Raw genomic sequence first — 24,630 nt, forward strand, 5'->3', positions numbered from 1 at the left:
CAAAATTGATCGGCATTGCAAATTGCCCAAATGAGATTCCTGCTCGGATGAACCATTTAACCTAAACTAACGTTAACCTCACATATAACAGTAATTTTCGTGCGTATAAAGTTCTACCATCTGCATTCTAAAAAATAATTAAATACTAGGGAGAACATCTTCTTCGATGGCACTACAACAGTGGGTCCGTCTGGACCACGAACGCAGAACTTCGCTACTTATTCCTTGCGAGGTCACTATAGTTGTACATTTCCAGGGCAGTTAAGCCTTTGCACTTGGTTCTGCCATTGGATGCGTAGACGTCCTTGCCTCCATTGTCCACACATGGGTCTCGAGTAGCTTTTTCATCTTTCATCGGAATCTAACCAAGGCATTCGCTGGATTCATATGCGTTTAAGTATATCAATGTCATCGTAGAACTCGTATATTTTGTGGTTTCATCTTCATCGATATTCATCGCTCTCGCAGACGGCTACAAAGTCCTTACGAAAAACAGTTCTCTTGAATAATCCAAGTGTTTTCTCATCTCGGTTTGTCAACGCTTATGCTTCTGCACCGTATAATAGGATGGAAATGATTCGAGACTTATAGAACATAATTTTTCTTCATAGAAAGAGGGATATGCTTCTTAATTGCCTACCGAACCCAAAGTAGCACCTTTTGACTAGAGTTTTTCTGCGCTTCATCTCTATGCTTAGATTGTTCGTGAAATTTAGGCTTCACTTATTTCAAAAATGTAGCTACCAACAACATCGGTTATTGACGTCCCGAATTGTTGACGTCCAGATCTTCGGACATGTTGAAGGGATTAAATCTTCTTTGACAGCAGACTTCGTGCATATATTATTAAATTGTCATAGCTATTTTCAAAATTAGGTAAATAGTAAATCAACATTAATCACTTCCATTCTACAACCCATTCAATCCTTGGAGTTCCAAATAGACATCTATAAATCGGTTTAAAACTTTCCCCTACTTTACTTTATAATCTAAAAGTAATTTGCACTGAAAAGCGTGGGTGGCGCTCAACAGGACTGCGTTGCGGATAATTAAATGCAAGAAAATCATTTATCATCTACACTGGTCATCAGCCCAAGCTATATTTGTGCGTGTGTATAATTGAGTGTCTCACCATGAATAAGAAAAATTGCGAAAAAATTAAAATTGATATCGCAGCAACCACAACACCAAGCACATATGCACATTCATACAAACAAAAAATACTACAAACCGCCTGTGGTGCGCTGTGTAGGAAAACACCAACCTTTCCACCAAAATAATAAGCGCACAGCTTGTTTTTATTGTTGCGACACAGCGACGCTTTTGTTAAGGGAATATTTTTGTAGGTTAGCAAAACAAAAGTTTTCGGTTCAAGTGCATGACCTGGATTAGCGCCAAAATAGTGCACATACGAACACAACAACAACAGCAATAACGCAAAAGCAAACAGAGGTAAGCGAGTAGTTGGCAAGGTGGCTAAAATATACTTATGCATCACCTTCGAGTGCGAAAAGCTTCGTGATTATGACGTCAGTAAGCTGTGAAATTACCGATGTACATTGTAGGCAAACGAATGTCGGAAGTAAAAAAAAAACTGAGCGGACATAGGTGCATATGAAAAACTTTGAGAATACCAATAAATCGTGGCAGAAAGTTTGGCCGAGTTCGAGGTTTTTAAGCTAAAAGCAAAAAATTATTTTTTAAAGTCAAAAACACGGATTTGTGATTTAAACTACATTAAGCATTATGCGGCATTAACAACCACACGTACGTTAAATTAGTTTAGGTCTAAACGGTCCCCAGGTTTGAACGAAGAGACGTGCAAAACCTCTGGCAGCAAATTTTCTTTGTTCATTCCGGAATATCTGTGAAATTTTTATTTGTTCCACGTTCTTTTGGGGCATCGTTATAAACTCTCTTTTGTCCATCTAAAATTCCGAACAAGAGGAGAACCATTGTCTCACTTACGACTAAGTGGGAACGAGTTGGATATCCGGAAACAAATTGATTCTAATCTTAAAGCTAAGAATACCGTAAGATCTTACTAAGCCGTTGGTCGATGACATTTCTATACTGAAAACAGCCAGGTGTTCATAGATTCGACTTCGAACAACGTACAATAGCCTCTTTTAGCGAGATAAGCAATCACTACGACAGTAGACCCACAATGCTGCTGGTGAATTTGCTCTTTGTGCGCTCAAAGTCTGTCTGTCCAAACTATCATCACCTTTCTTCGCGTCGTAGAGAGAGTGTACGGGGGTTCTGTTAGGTGCATTCTTTCCCAGGTCGGAAATCCTCCATTATAAGAAAAGTTGGGGTACGCCTTTGTTCTGGTTAGCTCTAAACGGTTTTGTGCAAAAGCTTGTGGAAATTCATTCCGGCATATTCTGTAAACCATTTATAACAGTGCATCTGAAACTGATATTATCTTTATGCCAGACTCAAAGCGATTAGTCGATTTAAGAGAGTCTATATGATCAATATATAATAGTTTGGACCGGCGTTCTAAGCGGCACAAATGATATCCCTATTGGTGCTTGTTACAAAATCGACCTTTTAACCTAACCTAAACCTCAACCTTCCGAATCAGTGTAAGTTGTATAATATTGAGACTTAGATGGAATGAAGTCCGTTTGATCAATTGAAATAAGCATAAATACTTCGAACATGAACTTCCGTTTCTCTAGTAGTGAAAAATAAAATTCCTATATGACCAGATGTTTAATTAAAATATTCTATATACATACATTCGTTTGAGACATTTCTTGCTTCTGCTGCCTGATAGCGTTAGTTCAAGGTAGTCCAAAGGAGTTTTAGGTGAAAAAAAACGCTAAGAATATATATTTAAATGATTTTTGAGCCTATGTACTCGAACGCATAGTTCACTTTCCAACAAAAATGTTCAATAAAAATGTAATAAAATATGCGACATTCGCCCACAAGCTTCAGCTTCCAATCAAAGCGTGCCGCGCACCCGTCCAAATGAAAGCAAATTATATTTCATAGTAGCAAAATGGTCTGTCAATAAATTTTTCATTGCCTCGGTTAGTGGTCGGCTACGAAATTACTCCAGTTAGTCGTTTGTGGTCAGACATTGCGATTATAGATTATCGGTTGACGATTGACCTCAACCGCAAACGATTTGAGCAGCAAAGTTGCCAATGCCGCGGGCTTTGAGACGGATGAATGGGTATTAATATTATGTGCAAGCGATTGAATGGTTTTGACCGCTAATAATTATGAATGGCTGGCGTATTAACGAAGATATGTGGTAGGAGGCGAAGTGCATAAATATTTGGGGCAATAGGCAAGTGGAAAAAACCGCTAGGCTATGAAAAGTTTGATTTGAGATTGCCGCTTCTGCAGACTGGCGCTAGACAGAAATAATAAACAGTTTTTAATATTTAATTATACTCTAAATGCACACTTCGCACATTTATGATTTCCAAGCTTTAAATTAACAAATATTTTGTTTATTCGTAATTTTTACTTAACAAACAGAGATCGCGGAAAATATTAGTTGTTGCAATGACTTGAAAAGTAGCTGAAAAAGTTTGCAAAAATGATTAATGATTTTGAAAATAGTTGTGAAAAATTAGCTTTTCATTATGTAAGAAAACGTGAATGAAGCTTCCTCTTCACACCAAAAAGTCAGACGTGTTTTTTTACGCTAAGGTAGTAGCAAATTCAAAAATAGTCAGAAAAAAGTCGAAATGAAAAGTTAAAAAATGAATTACTGAGCTTGGAAAATGAAGTGTTGGGATTAAAATAAAGTAGTAAGTTTAAACGCTACGATTAGGTTAGGTTAAGGGGCTGCTACTCGTGACGTTTATAAAAAGAATTCAACTTGAACAGTTGTATCGCCGATCCGTTATGAAACGAAAAACCTCTGGCTACCAAACAAAATCCGCTCATATTGTGACGAAGCGCTTTGAGCCTAACACAAATCTATTGATAATCAGTCCAAAGTACCGAGCTCGAATAGAGGCCAGTGTTGTAATGCTGAACCGCCTGAGGTCAGTGAAGGTCTGATAAACTCCCTATATTATGGCTTTAAGATATATTCCCTTTCCTGCTCTCCCTCTTTGGGCTTTTAATTGAAAACTGAATCTTGATAAGCTAAAATCAACTGACTCCGTTGACTTTGCTCTAGATTAAATTTCAATATGAGAGATTCATGGAATGGAGATATTTCGATATCGGTACGTACACGCAGTTCAAAAAGATACCACTTGGCACTTGACAGCCTTTAAGGCTATTGCCTTATTATTGGGTATGAAAGGTACAACGTCGGGCAAGACAAAAGGCAAGAGTGCTAGGTGGTCAAGGCATAGCTGGGATATTCCTTAGAAATCAGCATAGTCCATTAATGGTCATAGTTGTAGAAAACAGCACTTAAAGACCTATTTCAACCACTCCAAGACATCCGTATATCTGGACACAGCTTCCGTTGGTGATGAGGAGCTCTTCAGGTCATACTCTAATAATCCTAGGTGAGACCGCAATTTAAACCCATCCGCGATCCAACGAACGATACCCACAAATAGAGCACTCTAGTTCATATTATCTCAGTAATAAGCGGATATAAAAACAACTCGTTATACAAACTCTGCATTGCAAACCAATGCGCGTCTCCCTTCGGGCCATCGGCACTTGTTACTCGAGTGTTCATTTTTGCCATCATTATTGTTTTTCTTTCTGTTTTGGTATGCAAATTTTAAATATTTTATATTTATCATCACATTTGTGTCAAATTTCGCTAAGAGGTTCGCCCCTTTTTCGTTTTTACTAACTTCATATCTCCCTCTGTCGCTTTTACGGCGTCTACATCACCCTTTCCCAACAGCCGTAACATAATGAACTTAAGCACTTTGTAAGTCCATTGAGAAAACGCAAAACTTTTACCACTCAACAGCATGACTTTTGAAAAATAATACGGCTCATAGAAATACCTCAACACTTGAATTCGCTGAAAATCGGCATATAATGCTGTTAATTGTCGTAATGATTTTTACACCCGCTTTATCGCAACACTTCAGCACTTAGCTTAGCACGCAAGAAATGAGAAGTACAAACGATGTGCAAATGACAACAAAATGAATAGAGATAACAATGGTGAACTCTTACATAGATGTATTTGAAGAGATCTTGAGGTATTTGCAGATTTCTGCGATTATATAAAGTGATGAAATCAGCCAATCGGTGCAAAAATAATGAAGAAGTGGGGATTTAGGGTGTAGATGGTAGATTTTAAAGACACGCCCTGTTAAACAAGTCCACAAAAGTTAAGAAGTTAAGTCAATGTTCCTACAACTTTCATCTCTCATATCTGTTTTAGCTATTTTCTTCGAAACTGGGAAGCGAAGCTTACCAAAGTTATTTGAAGTTCAAATTTCCAGATACTAAGATATAAAGGATGATCCATTTCGCGGTTCCTTTAACAGAAATGTTAAATCTAATAGGCAATCTTTATTATAATTCAAATGAACATTCTTTGGGGTTTATTTTTTGAAGATTATCTCTTTCCAATTTTACCCACGGTTACCTCTCAAATGATCCTTCTGTCGAGCCCAATTTCCGATGACTCGTTCGTGCATTTTGACTGGTAACTGGCGAATGACGGTGTTATGTTTTACCTTGGTACCCAATCGATCGGCCGAAACCGTGAAATTATCTGCTTACCGAAATGTTCTCTCAATAAATCCATTGATTGATACGATGTGTGGGAAGTCTTGTTGTAACCAAATGTCGCCGAAATCACGACCTTCAACTACAGGCATCACATAGTAGGTTATCATGGCGCGATAATGGTTACATCGGCATCATTTTTAAAGAAATATGGATCGATATTCCACTGGCCCACAAACCACACCAAACCGTTGTTTTCTGAATGAAATGGCAACTCTTGAATTTCTTCAGGTTGATCTTCGTCCCAACTACGGCAATTGTGCTTGTTTACATATCCATTGAGCCAGAAGTCGGCCTCATTGCTGAACGAAATTTGGCTCGAAAACATCGGATCTTCTTGGAACTTTCCAAAAGCCCATTGAGCAAAGTGTTGTCGCTTTTGAAGGTCGAGTGGCTTCAGTTTCTGCACAAGCCGTACTTTGTGCTCTTTTGAGAAAAGCTCCCTTACTGAATCAGCCGTTATAAAAATAGTTCTTACACAGATCGTTTCAAGCAATAAATCAAACGCTTTGCTGACTACCCGCATCTAGCTCTCACTCAACCATTACTCTCGCGCAACTACGAGAGTAAGTATTCCCAGAATGATGTGATTACAAACTATTTTTTACAGCTGAGCCATAAATCTACTTACGTACTCATCAACAAATCGAGCCTCGGCCAAAGTAATTACCGAAAACATATTTGTCCACGAATAAATGTATCCACAATAGATATAACCCAAACTGTAAATACTCGTCTCCATATTAAGAAATGACAAAACGAAACTCCCAATAATGAGCTTTACAACAATATTACCGATTTATTACCATTAAAGCAATAAATTCGCGGAATCGATTACCGCAACGAACCTTCAAAAATCGTAATAATTGTGGAATTTTTACCATTTTTCTATTTGCCATGAGAGTGTAACAAAGTACGAGTATGAGTTACTCAATGACGAATATTTGATTACGACCAATAAGTTGCCATTTAGATATTAAACCAAAAATCGTTGCGCTTTTTTATTGAGAGCTTTTGAAATGCTGCGATGAGATGCCAAAAAATTTCAAAGGTACAGTGGGTCATAGGTGAGATAGTCTTCAGTCTATTTTTAAGAAATTAAACATTTTTGTTTTGAAACTAGTGAATTTGAAACCCATATTTCGGCGCTCGCTTTCTTACAATATTTATGATTTTGTTTTCCTAGTGAAATTATCTCTTTTAGCAATCAATCTCTCTATATCAGTCTGTCCAAATCTACTATTTTGTGGTTTCTGGGCCTTTTACTAACCATTTAACGTTAGAATCTGATTAGGTTTTTAATTCTACTTATAGCAATGTAATTTGCTCTACAACTCTGACAGATTTTCGGGCAATCTTGTCTAAAAAGAGCCCCTTTTTCTTCCTTATTGGCGTAGACATCAAAGAAGTCCCTTAAAGATTAAGGGACGAATCTAGATCGTCGAAATGTGTTTCAACTGGTTGAATTGTTTTTAGATATTTCCAAAATTCGATCTCCGTACGAGGTTGTTCAAAAAGCATCGTGTTTCTTAAGAGAGTGTCTATTAATTCATGAGTATCTATTTTATTCCATTCAAAGTAATAAGCTTTGGTTTCCATGTCATAACCATTAACCCATGAATCGTCACCAGTTATGACCCCCTGGAGCAGATCTGGGTCGTCACAGACTAAGCCCAATCATGTTCTGAGCAAATTTGGTTTATCAATGAAGTTTTTATCTCCTCAAGCATAGTTTAGCGTTTTCCGTTCATCCTCAGTTTTGAGAACATACAAAAGTCACAGGGGTCCTGGTCTGAGGAAATCAGGGTGTTCTGGCGACAACTTCCATTGGGATAAATGAGCTTTGGTTTCCACGTACCGTGACCATAAACTCATGAATGGTTTACCCTGAATAGTTATGACCCCCTGCAACAGATCTGGGTCGTTGCAGACTGAGTTCAACCATCTACTGAGCAATGTTAACTGGATGCTGTTTTTGGCCGAAAGTGAGCAATTTCTCTACTGCTGATGATTCGATGATTGAGCAATCCTATTTTCTTCACTTCCTTAATGTTTTCGCCTTTGCTTGGCGTGCTCGGGCGTCCGGCACTCTCTTCGTCATTCACATCTTCTCGACTCAATCGTCAATCCAAACTTCTTTAACTTACTCTTGCTATAACGATCTCACATCGGATCTCATTCAATATATGTACATATGTGCTCAAACATGGCATACACTGCAAATTAGGTTAAACTTTCTGATAAGAGTAGGGTTGTAGCTTTTATGTGGTTTTTAGAGATACACATTATCTCTTTTCAGGAGACTAATAAATAAGAGTTATTTCTGATTGAGGTCGCCACTCAGGTCATGAAGAACTTCTAATTAATTTTCTACCATGAAAATTCCTATCTTGAAGGAGTAAGAATAAAAAAGTAAGGATCTTGACCTCTAACCCAAATATTACTTCTTACACCCACATTTCTTTTATAAATTTAATGATTATCTAATGATTTTTAAGCAGTTCACTTTCTTGGCTTTATTTTATAAAGCACATATCTTTAGTGTCTCGATTTGTTAGTTCTTCGGCATGGAAAATATTAACGATTTAAAAGAACGGACTACTAACTGGTCACTGTCTGGTGGGGTTGACAGATCGAAAAGATTGCAGGATATGTCTAGAGCAAGGCAACAGGATAACAGCGGAGCATCTCTTGTACACTTGTCCCGCATGGGCAACACTACGGTGCAATCAACTGGAGTTCCCACGGTATGAAACCCTGGAGGGGGTATCGATAGTGTGGCCGCAGAGTCTGTTAAAATTCGCTGCAAGCGCAGGCATCCGAAAGGATGACTACTTCTCATGGACCTAGAAAGTGAATTCCATCTGATATCGCAAAGGACCAAAGCAGGTATATGCGTGGCTTATTGGCCTATCAGATTAACTTAAACGAAACTAACCTACAAAAACTAGAACATGAGAGCGGACTTGGGATGTTATTCCGTCTCGATAAAAGAGAGTGTTGATACCGATTTCAAAAACTTCTTATTAGTCAAAACCAAAAATTAGATAGAAGCTAAACCAACTTCGACACACTGTGCATCGCCTGAGCTGCATACATATAGATTTATATACAGATCTTGAAATAACTATGCCACATATTACATAAACGGTTGCAAATGGCTTGAACATAAAACTTTCATCTTCTTCAAAGAGATTAACAACGACTTGATGGACTCTTTTATGAGTCAATTAAAAACGTGCACTGCACAAAAAAAGCAACAAAATGCCGAGAAATGAAACAAAAGGCGTTTCACAATTGAAAAATAATCGATACCAAAAAAAAAATCATCGGAAAAGGTAAAAAAAAATTAAAAATGAGGTCTAAATGATGCCTTAGGAATGTAATAGTCAGTCGGTGAGTCACCACATGCATACTTATATGTACAGAAATGTGGCAAGTTTTCGAAACAAATAAAAGCTGATGAGCATTTAATTAGCGTTGCAATCAATAATCATTTAATATGCAAAACAAAGCAATGGAAATTAGAAATATTTGGCTGTGAAACTCATAAAGTTCGTGGAACGCAAAAAATTACCGAAATTAGATAAGCCAGTGTGGCAAATGCATTAAAGCATAAATTCGAAATTACAAACATAAATATGCACATGTGTTGTTGTACCGGCAGGTGGAAGCTCACCTTTGCAGCATTCGAAGTTTTATGACTGTAACGAATAATTTACAGTTGCACTTCCGCTATTACAATTTTATATTGATTTTTAATGGAGAAATTTTTTCAAAGGTCGCTTCCAAAACGGCTAATGGCAGGAAACTAGTGTAATGGGTAAATCCAAAAATTGTGACACACATATAAGCAGTAATTTAGTGGACTAAATTTCGAAGACTTCCAACCGAAAGTTAGGGTAATTTTTTCCATATCGTGTGAAGGGAACTCAAATGATACAAGAGCTGGAGCAGCTACCATAACTTTAGTTCAAGTTGCAAAGACCCTTAAATTTTCCAGAATACCAAAAGTGTTCTAGAATTATTAGTCAAACACTAACGAATTTTCTTTTTGAGCAATGTTCTCTCGAATTCGTTTTTTTTTTTGGAACTTTATTCATTTTTTGAACGTCTTGCAATATTTGCTGGGATGCTCTGGTTGGCGTTTTTCAGCTTAAGGAATTGCTCTGGTTTTTGCAGCATTAGCTTAAGATCTGAGAACAGGAAGTGGTTGCTGGGTGCTAGATCTGGAGAATACGGTAGATATGGAAGCAATTCGAAGCCAAAATAATGGATTTTTGTCGTAGTGATACAGTGCATTAGGTAAATAACACTTTCTTTTTCTCCGTTTTTCGACGATTTCGTCCTTCAAATAGTTCAATATAGACGCCATACATCGCTAGCCGACTGTTTCGTTCTTGCAAGCTTTAGAGTGTATTAATGTTGACAGTCCACTCGGATGATTGTCGATTGGACTTCGCAGTGAAATGATAGAGCCATGTTTCATCCATTACCACATATTAATGCAAAGCTCGAATTTGTTACGCTTGTACATTTCCAAACACTGCTCTGAATCATCAACTCGTCGTTGCTTTTGGTCAAAAGTGAGCTCGCGTGGTACCCATTTTGCACAGAGCTTTCTCACATCCCAATATTCGTCAATGATAAGATTTAGATATTGAGTTGATATCCTTAGAGTGCCTGCTATCTTAAACAACTTCATTTCACGGTCATCCCAAAATATTTTGTGAACTTTTTTGCTGTTTTCGTCGGTAACAGGCTCTTTGGGACGTCAGCTGCCTTCATAGTCGTCGGTGCTCATTTCACTACGTCTAAACGTAGCATAACATTCCTCGATGAATGATTGCTGGGGTAGTGTCCGGAAACTCGTAAACAAGCCAAGTTTAAGCTTCAATTGTATTTTTTCCTTTCTAAAAGCAATATTTTGTCAACATCCGAAACTTCTTTTTATCTTTTTTTTCAAAATATCTAAAGCAATATTTTGTCAACATCCGAAACTTAAAGCTAACTTCATATCTTTTTTTCTCAAAATATCTAAAGTTTTCAATTGCTTTCTAGATGTTATGATCGCAATCCATTCTATTCAAATATTTGTAAAATACGTGGTCTCTTTGTACACAATTTTCGAGGGTGACTCCTTTCGTGATGCAGATTGGGGTCCATTTTATCATTTATTCAAATGCGTTTTTAATATGTTTGGTTATGGAAACTTTCCAGATTCTGGATATCTTAGCCTTTTTCATCTTTGTTTTGTTTTGAATGTGGTCTGCTTTCGAAGGTTCTAATGTTATACTTTCTGTAACATAATAACCTGAAAAATTCTTTCCAGAGCAAAAACGTTCATATAAGTACAAGCTTTAATCGGTAGCATTAAGTATTCTATGGCTAAGGTCAATAGAGGATAGTTCGTAGGGCATTTATAAAATTCCTTTTAAAAATCGGTTTCAATTACTCTTAGCTTGGATCATTTTACTATTATGCTAATTAACAAAAACCCAGTCGCCTAGTTCTCGTATTTCAAGTTTCACGTCCGCAGAAAAGGCCTCTAAAGAGTTTTTTATCGATGGGGAGGAGATATTCTAATTAACGGAGGAGTTGAGTTTTTTTTTTTAGGAAATATAATCGATATTCTTATTAGGCCTTTAAGTGACATTTTATATTTCATGGGACTGTTCTCTCAAATATCCCAACATTTCAATAGTAGAATCGAATGTATAAGAAGGTAGGAATATCAGTCATATAAAATGTGTAATTAGTTTCTTGATATTGCCCAAAATCGAATTGTGTCGCAAAAATCTAATATTACAATCAGTGTAGATGTTGGTTTTAGCAATGACTAAGTTGAGACAAAACCCTAAAAAGAGATAACGTGACCAAATGTGAGTCCGCGGACTGTACAGATAGGGATGATAGTAGCCTAAGTATATTTCCTCTGTAGGTCGTTTAATTCAGCTTTTCATTTTAAATTTAACACTAAGATCACATATTCCGAGTCTTAAAAAGAATTATGCCCGTCCCAAAATGTTTGCCTATACATATTATTCAAGCGGAGTGTTCTAATATGCCTCTAGCTTTTGATGGTCCAATTTGGTAGGAACTCTTCTTCTCTCATGTTCCAACTAATTAATTAATGCTTTAGGGTTATTCAAAGTATAGATCTTAGTTAGTTGGATATTTTTGAAGACATGTCGGACTTTCGTAGAAAAATCTGTCTGCGCTGGTGCGGCAGGGCGAGATGAGCGAGCACTTAATCTAAACTACATATACATATGTATAGATACATATATGTTGAGAAGTAAAGTCCTCTCTCGACGAACAAAGACCAAACTCTACACGCCACTCATCATCTCTGTCCTGCTATATGGTACAGAGGCATGGACGATGACAATATCTGATGAGTCGGCGTTGCGAGTTTTCCCAAGAAATTTTCTGCAGATGATTTATGGCCTTTGCGCATTGGCAACGTCGAATAGCGCAGTCGATGGAACGTTGAGCTGCATGAGATATACGACGACATTGACATAGTTCAGCGAATTAAGAGACAGCGGCTACGCTGGCTAGGTCATGTTGTCCGAATGGACGAAAACACTCCAGCTCTGAAAGTATTCGACACAGTACCCGCCGGGGGAAGCAGAGACCCCCACTCCATTGGAAAGAGGAGGTAGCGAAGGACCTGGCTGCACTTTGATTCTCCAATTGGTGCCAAACAGCGAAAAAGAGGAACGACTGGCCCGCTGTTGTAAACACATCTTCACCTCTAGCCCATTTCAGCTTGAAGACAACTATGCTTACTCATCTCGCGGTGTAAAGAATTTACATACTCTTCTGCAGGTGGTTCCAATCAACTCCAAATGGCGCTATTACAATTGCCCAACATTTAATCACCAGCACATAAACGAAGATCCACTTAGGAATGTCTACAACACCAATAACTTTATTAGCGAACGCATAATCATCGAATCGCCAAATTCCAGCGCAACATTTGTGGCACTTGCAGCGCCTAGCGGAGCCGGTAGACGTTCCATGTTTTTATACGCCTCGAATGATTAGCCATTAGCCGCTGGTAAACGTATGTGGATGCAACAATCAATTTGCGCTTGCAACACGCCGTTAAATGCAATTTATCACAAACACGCACACACGGACAGGCGCGCTATTGCCGGCATAGAATGCACCGAAAAAGGCGAAACGACCGCTCAGCCCACTGCCGAACGCACAGACATGCGCACACATGCGCAACATATTCTCGGAGGCAGGCATTTCTTAATTGCCGTTGTAGTATTTTAATGCAACTTCTAATTTTGGCTGTTGTTGTTGTTGCTTTGGAAGCTTTGCAAACCACATTTTTCCCATATAGAAATACGATTACGAAAAAGAACAGGAAATTCTGCATGCAACACGCGCACACGTGCAGCCTGTCATAATTCGGGGAGCAGGCACTAATTTGGAGTGGCATGCAACAGCCTTAAAGCTGAATGAGCTGTTGTGATTTTTATTTTTTTTCTTCATCGCAGCGAAATAGAGAAGAGTAGCAGGTGCAAAGAAAATGGTAAAAAACTAGAAAAAATGTTTAGTTCGGCTGCACCGAAGCTATAATACCCTTCACAGTTGCGTATCTTATAGCACGGAAGTAGAAGTGTGCAAAAAAATATTAATTTTTATTTTGAACGGGCAGTTTGTATGTCAACTATACAAGATAGTGTTCTGCTCTGAACAAAATTTTCGGAGATTATACCGTTACCGTGGATAATTTCGTAAAAATATCCGTTAAAATATCTTGTCAAACAAAAATTTTTCCATAATTTGGTCCATGACTTCATTTGGTCGATCAGTTTGTATGGTAAATACAGAGGCGATTCCGACAATTCCTTAAAGAGAAAATTAGGTGTGCAATCCATATCTCAAAATCTGAGGGCTAGTTCGAGTATATGCATGGCGTTTTTGTTTTGTTTTAATATGTGGTTGTCATTGGAGGATGGAGTCATGTGTCGAAGATCACGCAAGTAGGGAAAGTTCTATGAGCGCCAGAAACGGTTATTTTACATAAGATTCAGGCAGCTCACGACTTTCGGTCTTAGACGAAGTATCAGGTGGCCAAAAAAACATCATTTTGAAGGCGAGCCATCCCTTCCAGAGTTGTGAGCTGGGTTTGGGATCCGTCACTTAAACAACGGCCCATATGAAATAGAAACAACCGCCTCATTGGTGCCAAACAGCGAAAAAGAAGCACGACTGACGCGCTGTTGTAAACTCGACGCCAGTAAAGAAGAAGAAGGTTTTCAATGAGGCAACACTCGGCAATTCGGAATGTTTGGATGACATAATCGGCCAGCAAGGTCGGTAATTCGAGGAACCATGGATAGTTTTCGGTTTAACTAGTAGATAATGCGCATCTTCAGAGACGCCTTACAGTGTACACGAAAGCCGCTTTGGCTGCTGTGGAGCAGAGTATAGAAAAAGACCCGAATGAGCCCATCCATCATCGGGTGCAGCAATTGTAGGAAGGATCTTGGTTTGAGAGCTTAGAAAATCCAACTCAGCCGAGAGTTCAAGTCGAACGACCATCAAGCGGCTCGCACATTCCCATTATTTACAAGAAAATTTTGTTCGTCGATTAAGCTCACTTTCGTTAGAATGAGCAGGTTAATAAATAAAATTGTCGAATTTAGAGTGATGATAGTTCACAAGCCGTTATATACTCAAAAAGTCACAATAGAGCCACTATTAATGACTTTTTCGTATAACTGAATTGTAAGATGTTGATGTTTACGACAGTTGGTTCCAACTAGACAGCTCTTTATGTCATCCGGGCAACGAAATAATCATATTAAGGGAAACTTTTGGTTAGCGTCTATCCTTCGTCGTGGACCTGTCTCATCGCTTCAAAGATCGTGGCCTCGCGGCTGGAATATATTCAAGCTGACTACGGTGGTCATTTGCCCGAAATCGTTTTTAAAACATAATGGTACATCCTTATATTTGTAATAAAGCTAATTTTTGGCCATTCGATTAGTGTTACATAAAGCGCCCTTTACATATAGACGGACGGACATACATAGCTAAATCCCATGAATTAATACTTAATCCGGTGGTTCCGTGGGAGAGATATGAGTTGGGAATAGGTTAGGTTTAGCGGATTAAAATCTTTCGAACTATAAAAAAGTTAAATCAGCTTATCAGAGCCTGCTGTAGACGTCTCTGAAAAAGAGGAGAGATCCAAAAGCATCACAATGTGGCAGCAACGGTGACAAACTTCATGCAAAGGACGGTGGACCCACAGACTGACAGAGTCGCGACTTTAGTCCACATTGTCCGACGTGTACAGAGTCTATATAAGGCGCTGAACACGTACTCTATCATTACCCACGGTTTTCAAGTCTGACGGTGGAAAATTTGACTTCACTTATGTGCGAGTCGAAGCGGCAGCTCTAACTATGATAAGATTGAGACATTTACAACAGATTAGGCGTCAGTCAGTCCGGAGTCCATGAAGTAATAATTATTCCAGTGGTCCCATGGGAAAGACATGAGATGAGAGTAGCTAAGGTTTAGCGCATTAAAGTTCCGCACTCCGGCTTTCGATACTTCCTCCTACTAAGAAAAAAAGCAAAATCGGCTCAGATCGTCAGGCTGATCTTTTATATGTAAATATATTTTATAGGTTCTCCGAAGCTTTTTAATGGATGTCGCTAACTTCATGACAAACTTAACATACCATGTGCTGGGTATAAAAAAGCAATAATAACAACAAATGTGTAGGAAGCTGTGCCACCTGTGCTCAGCGCTTGCAGTGCAACTGCTCATGCTGTTGTTGTTGCTGTTATTGTTGCACTGCATTAAGTGCAATTTAAGCGCATCATCATTATGGCAATTGCGCTGCAAAGCAACAACAACCACAACAACAATGCATGCTTATCACTGCCACAAAATGCGTGCGCGTACGAGTAAGTGGCAACAATCTACTTAAGTGCGTTGCAACAGCAGCAACACCACACCGCCACAACGGCACTCGCCATTCTCTCCACTTAACGTTGCGGCCAATTAGTAAAATTTTGCACGCATTTTTTAAACAACTCTTTTTTTTTTTGGTGCTTCATACACCATCCATTCACATTGCTCGCAAGTGGCAACACCGCTGACTGACACTTATTATTAGTTGTTATTGTTGTTGTGGTTGCATCTTTTTTACGATTATTTCTGCTGTTGCAGTTATTTTCATGCCTTTAGCGGTGGTCAGCGTCTTTGTTGCAATTTTCTGGTTGGCGTTGCTTTCTTGTTGTTGTTGCCGTTGTCGGCGCCTACCGCTGTGACGTAATTGCAATTTTTATGACTTTTACGTTATTGGCGTGACTCGTCCACAGCGCTGTGGTATGCCACAAAAACAGCAATTTCCGTTAGTAATTGTGCGGTTTGTTCGAGCGTTGTGACATTAAGAAAGTGTGACTCAAACTGAAGATGGCGCTCTACAGTGTTTGGATTCTTAGTGGGTATTTGTATATTTTCAATCAAGTGGCTTACTCACCTAATGATTTTTTCTTCTAATGAGTTTCGTCGAGGCTTTATGTTCCACTAAATTATGGCCTTTCTAACCTCCAATATTTCTTGTGAAGCGCTTATTGTATATAGGTCGGTTTATAAGTTCTTATATGCATAATCTCAAGTTTGTTTTTCTTTGTTCCGATTCTGGAATATGTCTGTAGTCATGAGAACTATTAGAGTATTGGTAGACCGTCTCAAAACACTCCAAATATACTAAAATTGAGATCTCTCTTGGATCACTTTTGCATCAAAATATCTGGTTTTCTGGGGCTATCTCTAAATAATAATTAAAAAAACAACGTTTGAAGTCTTATTTGGAACACTTTTGCATCAAGTTAAATCAAATTTTCAGATTGTTGATATTTCAAACATTCTAAAAAAACTAAGCTTGAGATCCTTCTTAGACCCCTTTTGCATCAAAATCATAGAGATTTGCGAGACTATCTCAAAAACAAATAGCAAACAATCGTTGTTTAAGGTCTTATTTGAACCAGCTTCAAATCAAGTTAAGTCAAATCTTTTGATTTTCGAGGAATTTATTAAAAATTTCTAAATGTTTGAGGTCTTACTTTAAGCACTTTTGTGTCAAACTTTCCATTTTCGATCCACCTTTTACGCTTCAAATTTAGACTAGCCCAAAGTGAGGATAGCTCAATACAACAGGTGTTTTTGATTGGTACAAACTATTGAAAGAGGGCCGAGAACGCCTTAACGAAGAACCACGTTCAGGACGGCCATCAACATCAACCGATGATCCACACGTCAATAAAATAAATGAATTGGTCCTTGGGATATCGGAAGAATTAGAGAAAACTATTTTGAAATATCATTTGGGCCTAAGCACTATTGGTTCCAAAATTACTAAATTTTTTCGAAAAACAGCGTCGGGTTAACGTCTGTGAAACAATGCTTTCTGACTACCAGGATGTCATGTCGATTATCGAGGTGTGGTACGTACCGAATTCCTTCCGACCGAACAAACTGTCAACAAGGAATACTATTTGAGTGTTATGCGTCGTTTGCGCGAAGTTATTCGTAAAAAGAGGACGGAATTATGGGCAACTCTTGGTTTTTGCACCCAAATAATGCACCGTCCGGGAAACTGTTTTGAGTCAATTGAAACCATTAAGCGCTAATCGCCACTATGAAAAGCCTAAGGTTGCAGTAATACAAAGGTGGTGAACAAAGAGTTTCCTGTATTTCGAAATCTTACCTTTCAATTCAATAGGCAGTGGACTTTTAGCTGTAAGAAGACCTAAACAACATCCTTCATAATATAGAAACGAACTATATAGTGCTCATTGAATTAAAATTTTGCCAACATAGAATGCATAAATTTATTTATAGTGATAGAAAATATGTCTAGGGATCGTTTGGAATATAAATTTATGAATTGAAACCTTGAGAAGAAAATGAATTGTCATGGTTTCTTTCATGTTGCTTAAGTAGTTCGTTTTGCCTCCATTACTATTATTATTATTATTATTTGTTAATCTTGTTTAATAAATTTTATTTATTTTTCTTTCTTTTCAGGTAAGTTTGATGATTCCTCTTGTTTATCGCTTATTCGGAATTATACAAAGTATGTAGCATGTAGTATGAGTAATTTTTGTTTATTGTGACTGTATTTATGAAGTAACTCTTAGTAATAATTATACCCAAGTTATTTTGAGAAAATTTTATAAACCTCAATTTTGAAAAAGAAACATGTCAAGATGAGAAAATTTTGGAATTGTGCTTTAGGTTTTTTAGTTAATTGAAATAGAATATTGGGGGATGCCGATTAAACAACAACTATGCAAAAAAAATACTACATGTATTCAAGTACGCTACAGGGGTCTCTAAACTTTAGAGAATAGCGAATCGAACAGACAACATAGTAGACAACGTTTCTAGCTCTAGAAATTTCGCTGTATAACAGTGATGTTGCTTTCACTTGTAACGAGCAGAGAATTGGCGAATCGAAGATGGTTTGCACCAATTTTTATAATTATTATTTGTTTTTTTTTTAAGAATTTTAACGTTTTTTTAATAAAAACATGTAGAATAGAATTATACAAACTATTGCCCAGCTGAAGTGATAAAATTTTCGCATTTTTTGGCTAATTGTGCGACCAACAATGAATCAATCCAATTTGTGTAACCGTGTTATGATAGGAACCTTATTCCAGTGAGGTAATTCTACATCGATCGGAACAAAGCGTACTTAGTTAGAAGTAGCGAGGTCTAGGTTATAAGGCGGGTGAGGCGAAACTTCCTAGCCGCTGTTTTCTGATTTGTTTTTAACCGGTCTTGTGCTTTTCGGCATTCGTTCGCTTCAAGTTGCTACTAGCAGCATACACCATTAATGGTTGCACTTGGTTTTAGAAATTCATAATACAGCACGCATATCTGATCCTACAAAATAAAGCAATACTTTAATGTTTTAGAGAATCGGGTTTGCTCTTGATTTGGCCAGCTTTCATATGTGCTTTTGTGCACATTTATAGATTGTAATATTATCGTAATAGATCCATTCTCACACCAGTCGCGCTTTGATGCAAAAACCACTAAGCTTTGTAGCTTTCCGATGCATGTTCGGAATGATGGTAAAATAAGGAAGTTACAGGATCTCTTGACGAACCACACGAATCTAGTTATAGACCCAATGTGTGTGGCATTATTATCCGAACCATTAAGGGTTTTTGCCTCGGACTATATAAACGATTGACATCTCTGAATGTTGTACTTCCTCTGCGGCTACTCGAATTCGATAGTCCGCGTCATCCCGGCGTGACATGTTTGCACTACAAAAGGGTTTTTGTACGATTGCCATGTTCCTAGTAGGACTATCCAGATGATTTATGTCTCTAATTAACTTGCACCACCGCGTCAACCGGAACTCGATAGCCCATCCAGGTCATCTAATAAGGCACTAATGGCCGCCAAATGGAGACACATTTGCCCTACAAAGTGGTTTTTTGGTGACTACCCGGCCCCCTAATAGGACTATCTAGACGATTTGCTTTTATATAAAACGTGCATCTCCACGGCTACCTAAATTCAAAAGCTGACATCCAAGCCATCTGGTTAGGCGCTAAAACCCTCAAGTTCGCACTACAAAGCTATTTTTGGTGGGTTCTAGGGTTCTCAACGTATCTTTTTTTTATTAAACTTAGAGATATGTTACATATTTTGTCAAAATTAGAAAATGACGAACAGATGTACACCAAACTTCGAAGATTTCTACTGTATTTCTCTGGGGGAAAATTCTTATTTAAGAAAATATCGATGTGGCACCATCGTCAGCTAGTTTTTGAGTTCGAAACTCGAATCTACTGTTGAAGAGCAGTACACTAAATCGTATCATTCATTATCTTTCTTTTATGTGGGCAGAATCGATTATGGACCACTTTAATCCGAGCTCCGATGGAGCCGAGTTTTAGCAAAAAAATTAACCTGAAAAGGAAGAAAAACTGGTGAAGACTTTGAAGCAGATAATAAGAACAAAGCTTCAACACTTCAAATCGTTACCTAATATCCAAAATAACGTGACATCACTTTTCATAAGTTTACAGGATTAAGAAAAACGATATAATTGAAACTACTCATATTGAAACAAAATTTGAGTTTTGGTTATAGAATTGTTATATTGGGTAGTCGAAAAAGTCTTTTCGTATTTCAAATCAAACTTCAACTCTTTTTTTATATTTATACAAGATATATACGACTGCAACGACATCTATTGACAAAATACGAAAAGACTTTTTCGACTACCCAATACATTGGTTATTATATTTGACAGCGATTTTTGATCTTTTTTGATGATAAGCGGTTTTGCATTTTAGGTGACGATATACACTTCTGAAACAATTGCTACTCCTCTATCAACCGATTTTAATAAATTTTTACAAATGCATATACATTTAAACGTATATACCGCACAATTGAGTATTTCGCATAATTGTGCACGCCTCTCATTCAATAAATCTCTCGAATATTTCGCGAATTCCCCCACCGCTTCTGCTCCACGCTATTTAAGCACGCTGTGACTCTGTCGGGTGCGCGCATAATTGAAATTTAAGTGTTTCGCGCATGCGCGTCATACACGATTGGAATTGTCATTAATTTCGTTACGACTGATTAACTTTTGATTTATTTTCATTTTACGGACTTTTTTCCACCCATTTTGTTGTTTGTGTACAAATTGCTGGTAGCAAATATCGCCAAGCCTACCGGCTACCACTTTATTGCAACAATTACGCCCCACTCATGTCCGCATGCGATTCGTTACAGTGAGAAGCAAAGAAATATGTACAAATGTGAGCCTTTACATATTGTATGAATGTATGTATGTAAATATGTACGAAAAAATTTCGAAGAGCAGCCAATTTTGGTAGTTGCTGTTAGTCAGCCTCCGCGGCTGGCATTCCCAGTGGCGGCAGGAGCCATCTGCATGCATAAAATGCAGTTAATAGCCAGTGCCTGGCAAGCGAGGAAAGATGTGGCAGGTCATATAATTGCAGCTGCAGTGTGCGGAGCGAATTTTTGCAATTTTTTACCGTTATGTGTTTTGTGATTTTTTTTTTTGGAATTTTTATTTTGTATTTTTTTAATGATTTTTTTTTGTATTATTTTTTTGTTTTTTTTTTTGTATTTGTTTATTTATTTTCTCGAGTTTTTTTACTAAAATTTAATTTTTTCTCCCTCTGCGTTCATTACAAGTACACATTTGCATTTATCTTGCCACTTGCACTTTCATACAGACACAAACACATACATATCTACTATATAGCTATGTATGTATAGAGATACTTGTTTATTTGGCACTCACCTGCAACATTAATTCGCGCAATTTATCCAAATCGTCGCCATGTGACCTTGTCGGCAGATAACGTCCCTCGCATGGCTGCTGCTGCCACGCCAACAACACCAACAGCACGGGCAGCAGCCACAAGCCGAGACTGAGCGTTGGCGCTGAGGCCACACCGACGCCACCGCGGCGACATTTCACTTGGGCGCTGGCGCTGCCGCCATTGCTGTTGCTGCTGCTGCTGCACAGAGTTCCACTCTGTTTCTTGTTGATTTTGTGCTGCTTGCTGTTGTTGTTGTTGGCGTTGTTGCGTCGAATTGCCAGTTGTGCTGTTACCATTGTGTTTCCGGTTGTTTTATTGGGCGTCGTGTGGCAAAAATTTCACTTTTATAGAGATTCCCTCTGTGTTAGGAGAGTGTATGTGTGTATGTGTCTTGGTTGCTTGTTGTTGCTGGTGCGTGTCGCCGTTGGTTCGGTGGTTATGTGGCTCTGTTATTGTTTTTGCTGTTATTGCTGCTGGTGGACTGTCGTCGTTGGCTTCCCCAAATGGCGCCGAATTTTCGCTACAATTCAATTGCTGACTGTGCTTGTTGTTGTTGCTTGCTTTTTTTGCGCTATTTCAAGCTGTTGGAATTTTCTTTGTTACATACACGTTTGTTGTTGTTGTTGTTGTTTATTTAGTTTTCAAGTTTTCGGCCCAGTAATGCGAAATGTTGGCAATGTTGCGAATGACGACAACAAAATTCAAATACGCCCAGCCCGAAAGTAAAAGCGCCAGTTAGAAAAAAGAAGAAGAAGCGAGAAAATAAAATTTAATTAATTGTTTTGTGCCTCAAAAGTGGCTAAGTGCCACAAAAAGCTTACATATGTACAAACATAGGCGGTTACATATGGTCACATGCAGCACTAAAAATAACACATGTACTTCGTAAACTCGTTTATTTATTACCTAAGACATGACTTAACAATATTATGATATACAAATGCAAATACAGGGTGTTACAATATAATCTACATTAATTATTACATTTTATTCCAAATTAATAAAGTGGTTAGATGTGAATATATGAAGATTTGTAGGTCTGTTCGCGTCTCATTAATTTCCATTGGTATGCTTAAGCCACTGGCAACGTTGTTCACTAAGCGAGTGGCAAAAGAACACGCACTAACAACGAGAATTGGACTATTTTTTATAAGACCTTAAGTTAAAGGTTTTCCGTGTTAATATATATAATAACTTTTTCACAACAAAAACGAACAAAATGGGGGTACATATTCGATGACAGAAGAGTATCATCGGCATTGTTGCATACTTTCAGAAAACTTTTGTCCGAACTGAGCATTTTGTGCCACTCGCTTACTAAAATACAGAGCTAAAGTAAAAGCTAGTGAGTAGAAGTTTTATATATATTTGAATACAAGAACATTATTCTTCTTTATTGAATTTATTAGAAAAGGACATACAAAACATTATTTAACGTTATTTTATGGAAATTTATGGTCACTGAAAGTCATTTTCAGGAATATTTAAGTTTAGGGTAGGTTATGAGCTCGATTATACTAGGAAACTCACTTGAACAGCTTAGAATACCGATCCGTTCTGGTACCAAAAATCCTTAAGAAATAGATCATAAGGTTCTTACAAATCGACAAAGCGCTTTGAGTGCAACACAACTTTTTTTAAACGGCCAATGTTAGTTTCTGCAATGTCGCCTGGTTCGGCGACTGCCAATATGCTTCAACATCAGTCTTGCAAAGGCTGGACAATGGAGAGTGCCAGATTATTTATACATCATACCCCTCCATACTACTTTGACAACTATCGTCCGTCAAGAGTTTTAGCCTTACCTAATGCATGATATGGGACAATGTCCAGTAAAAACCCCGACGTTTGCTGTAAAATTAACTTTGGCAAGAGCAAGTAATTCTGTAGATCTCCTACGTTCTACCAGTTTCATTGGTCAAGTGCTAGAGTGCAAGCTGCCAATGGAGATCCAACTGAATCTTCAGCGATTCCGCTATGTTTAGACACTCAAACGAGACTGATGATAAATTAACTCAATATTTTTCTAATGAGGACAGACACACTTTGACTAGCTTTAAGCGCACAGTTAGTGAGCTCAGTGCTAGTATTGACATTCTGCTGTCGGAGTGAATGCTCATCTTCCAGAAAGAAGATCCACTTCGCAGTCGTCATCTTCCTGAAAGAGACTGCACTTCTCAGCTGTACGTCTAAAGCACTTTAATAGCAGCCAGTTCTGTCTAAAAAACACTATATATTGGTTCGGTAGCTTAAAGCGAAAGCTGACGGAGATCTTCTTACAGACAACTCCCTCTTCAACATTTCATCTTAGCTTCGACCAATCCGCCTCTTCTCCAGCAACTCCTCCCCATCTATGTACGTATTCCTCGTCGGTTTGTGAGCGAGAAACCTCCGCGTTTTCAAGGAAGGAGGAGAGGAGCTTCTTAGTATAGTATGTAGCGTTTTCGACACCATATTTAGTGAGAGTCCTCATTTTTTCGCTTTAGCTTCTCTACCGTAATATAAGGCAACCGATACCTTCCGTAATTTTTCTTCAATATTTATATATTCTCCCTACTATAATTATTACAAACACTGAACTCTATATTTCCCTAGTAAAAAGACCTAACAAGCTGTTTCTTATTTGAAATTTTTTTTTGTGTTTTGTGTCTTCTTTATGTAACAGTTTTATCAGAAAATATTATTTGTAAAATAATATCCCGAATAGTTATTTGGAACGTTTTATTTTCTGTTGAACTTACAAATTTATTGCGTTGTGATTTATAAAAGGGGTTAAAACATATTTGCGAGGTAAGGAACCAACAGATGTTCAAGGCTTGGGAGTACAATGCTATACATGAGGTCGTTTGAAAAGTTCGAGTTAAAAGGTTACCGATATTTCAGTATATTTGAAATTGGAAAATTTAGTTGCAAAAAAACTACGTTACCTAAAATGTAAAATAACGTAACATCAAAAATTCAGTTTTTTATTGCTTACGGTTCACTACATCATATTACATACTTATATGTAGCATAAATTGTTTTTTCCGCTGTCAGATATAACCAAAATATAACCATTTTATAACCAAAAATCTAATTTTGTTTCAATATGAGTGCTTTCTATTATATCGTTTTTCCTTCGCCTGCAATTTTATTAAAAGTGGTGTTACGTTATTTTTCATTTTAAGTAACGATATGTCGAAGAAAATTTGGAAAATCTTACAGTTCAAAAATATTTTTGAAGAGGTTTTGATGAGACAGACAGATGAAGAAACCAAATATACCTAAAAACCCTAAATGATGAAAATATTGTAATGAAGAGTTGCCAGCTTTTTGAAAAATATAAAATAGAAATAATGAAATATTGAATATGGGAAAAAAATTATTAGAAATAGTTCTACAACTGTGTGCTATACATATATACAGCTCTCAGTTCGAAGTAACACTCCTTCAGACAGATTATGTTATATTTGTCAGTTCTAAATGGCATAAAGATTTATAAATTTGTAAATATGTATATAATTTTGAAGTAAGAAAAACCTTTCTTTAAAGATTTTTGTAACTTTTAGGGTATTTCTCATTTATA

General features: G+C 37.6%; 1 protein-coding gene across 2 annotated transcripts in view; it reads right to left on the reverse strand.

Annotated features, from left to right (window-relative positions):
- Nucleotides 1–24,630, reverse strand: part of LOC126753945 (uncharacterized) — a 44,434-nt gene that overhangs the window by 10,162 nt on the left and 9,642 nt on the right. Inside the window, exon 2 of one of the 2 annotated variants that reach the window (XM_050465729.1) lies at nt 21,044–21,646. In XM_050465729.1, the coding sequence (XP_050321686.1) occupies nt 21,044–21,361 (318 nt within the window). In that variant the 5' untranslated portion in view covers nt 21,362–21,646. Of the gene's footprint in view, nt 1–21,043; nt 21,660–24,630 lie in introns of both variants that reach the window. The other variant, XM_050465728.1, reaches the window with a different exon arrangement.

The sequence above is a fragment of the Bactrocera neohumeralis genome, chromosome 3, assembly GCF_024586455.1.
Source record: "Bactrocera neohumeralis isolate Rockhampton chromosome 3, APGP_CSIRO_Bneo_wtdbg2-racon-allhic-juicebox.fasta_v2, whole genome shotgun sequence".
NCBI lineage: Eukaryota > Metazoa > Arthropoda > Insecta > Diptera > Tephritidae > Bactrocera > Bactrocera neohumeralis.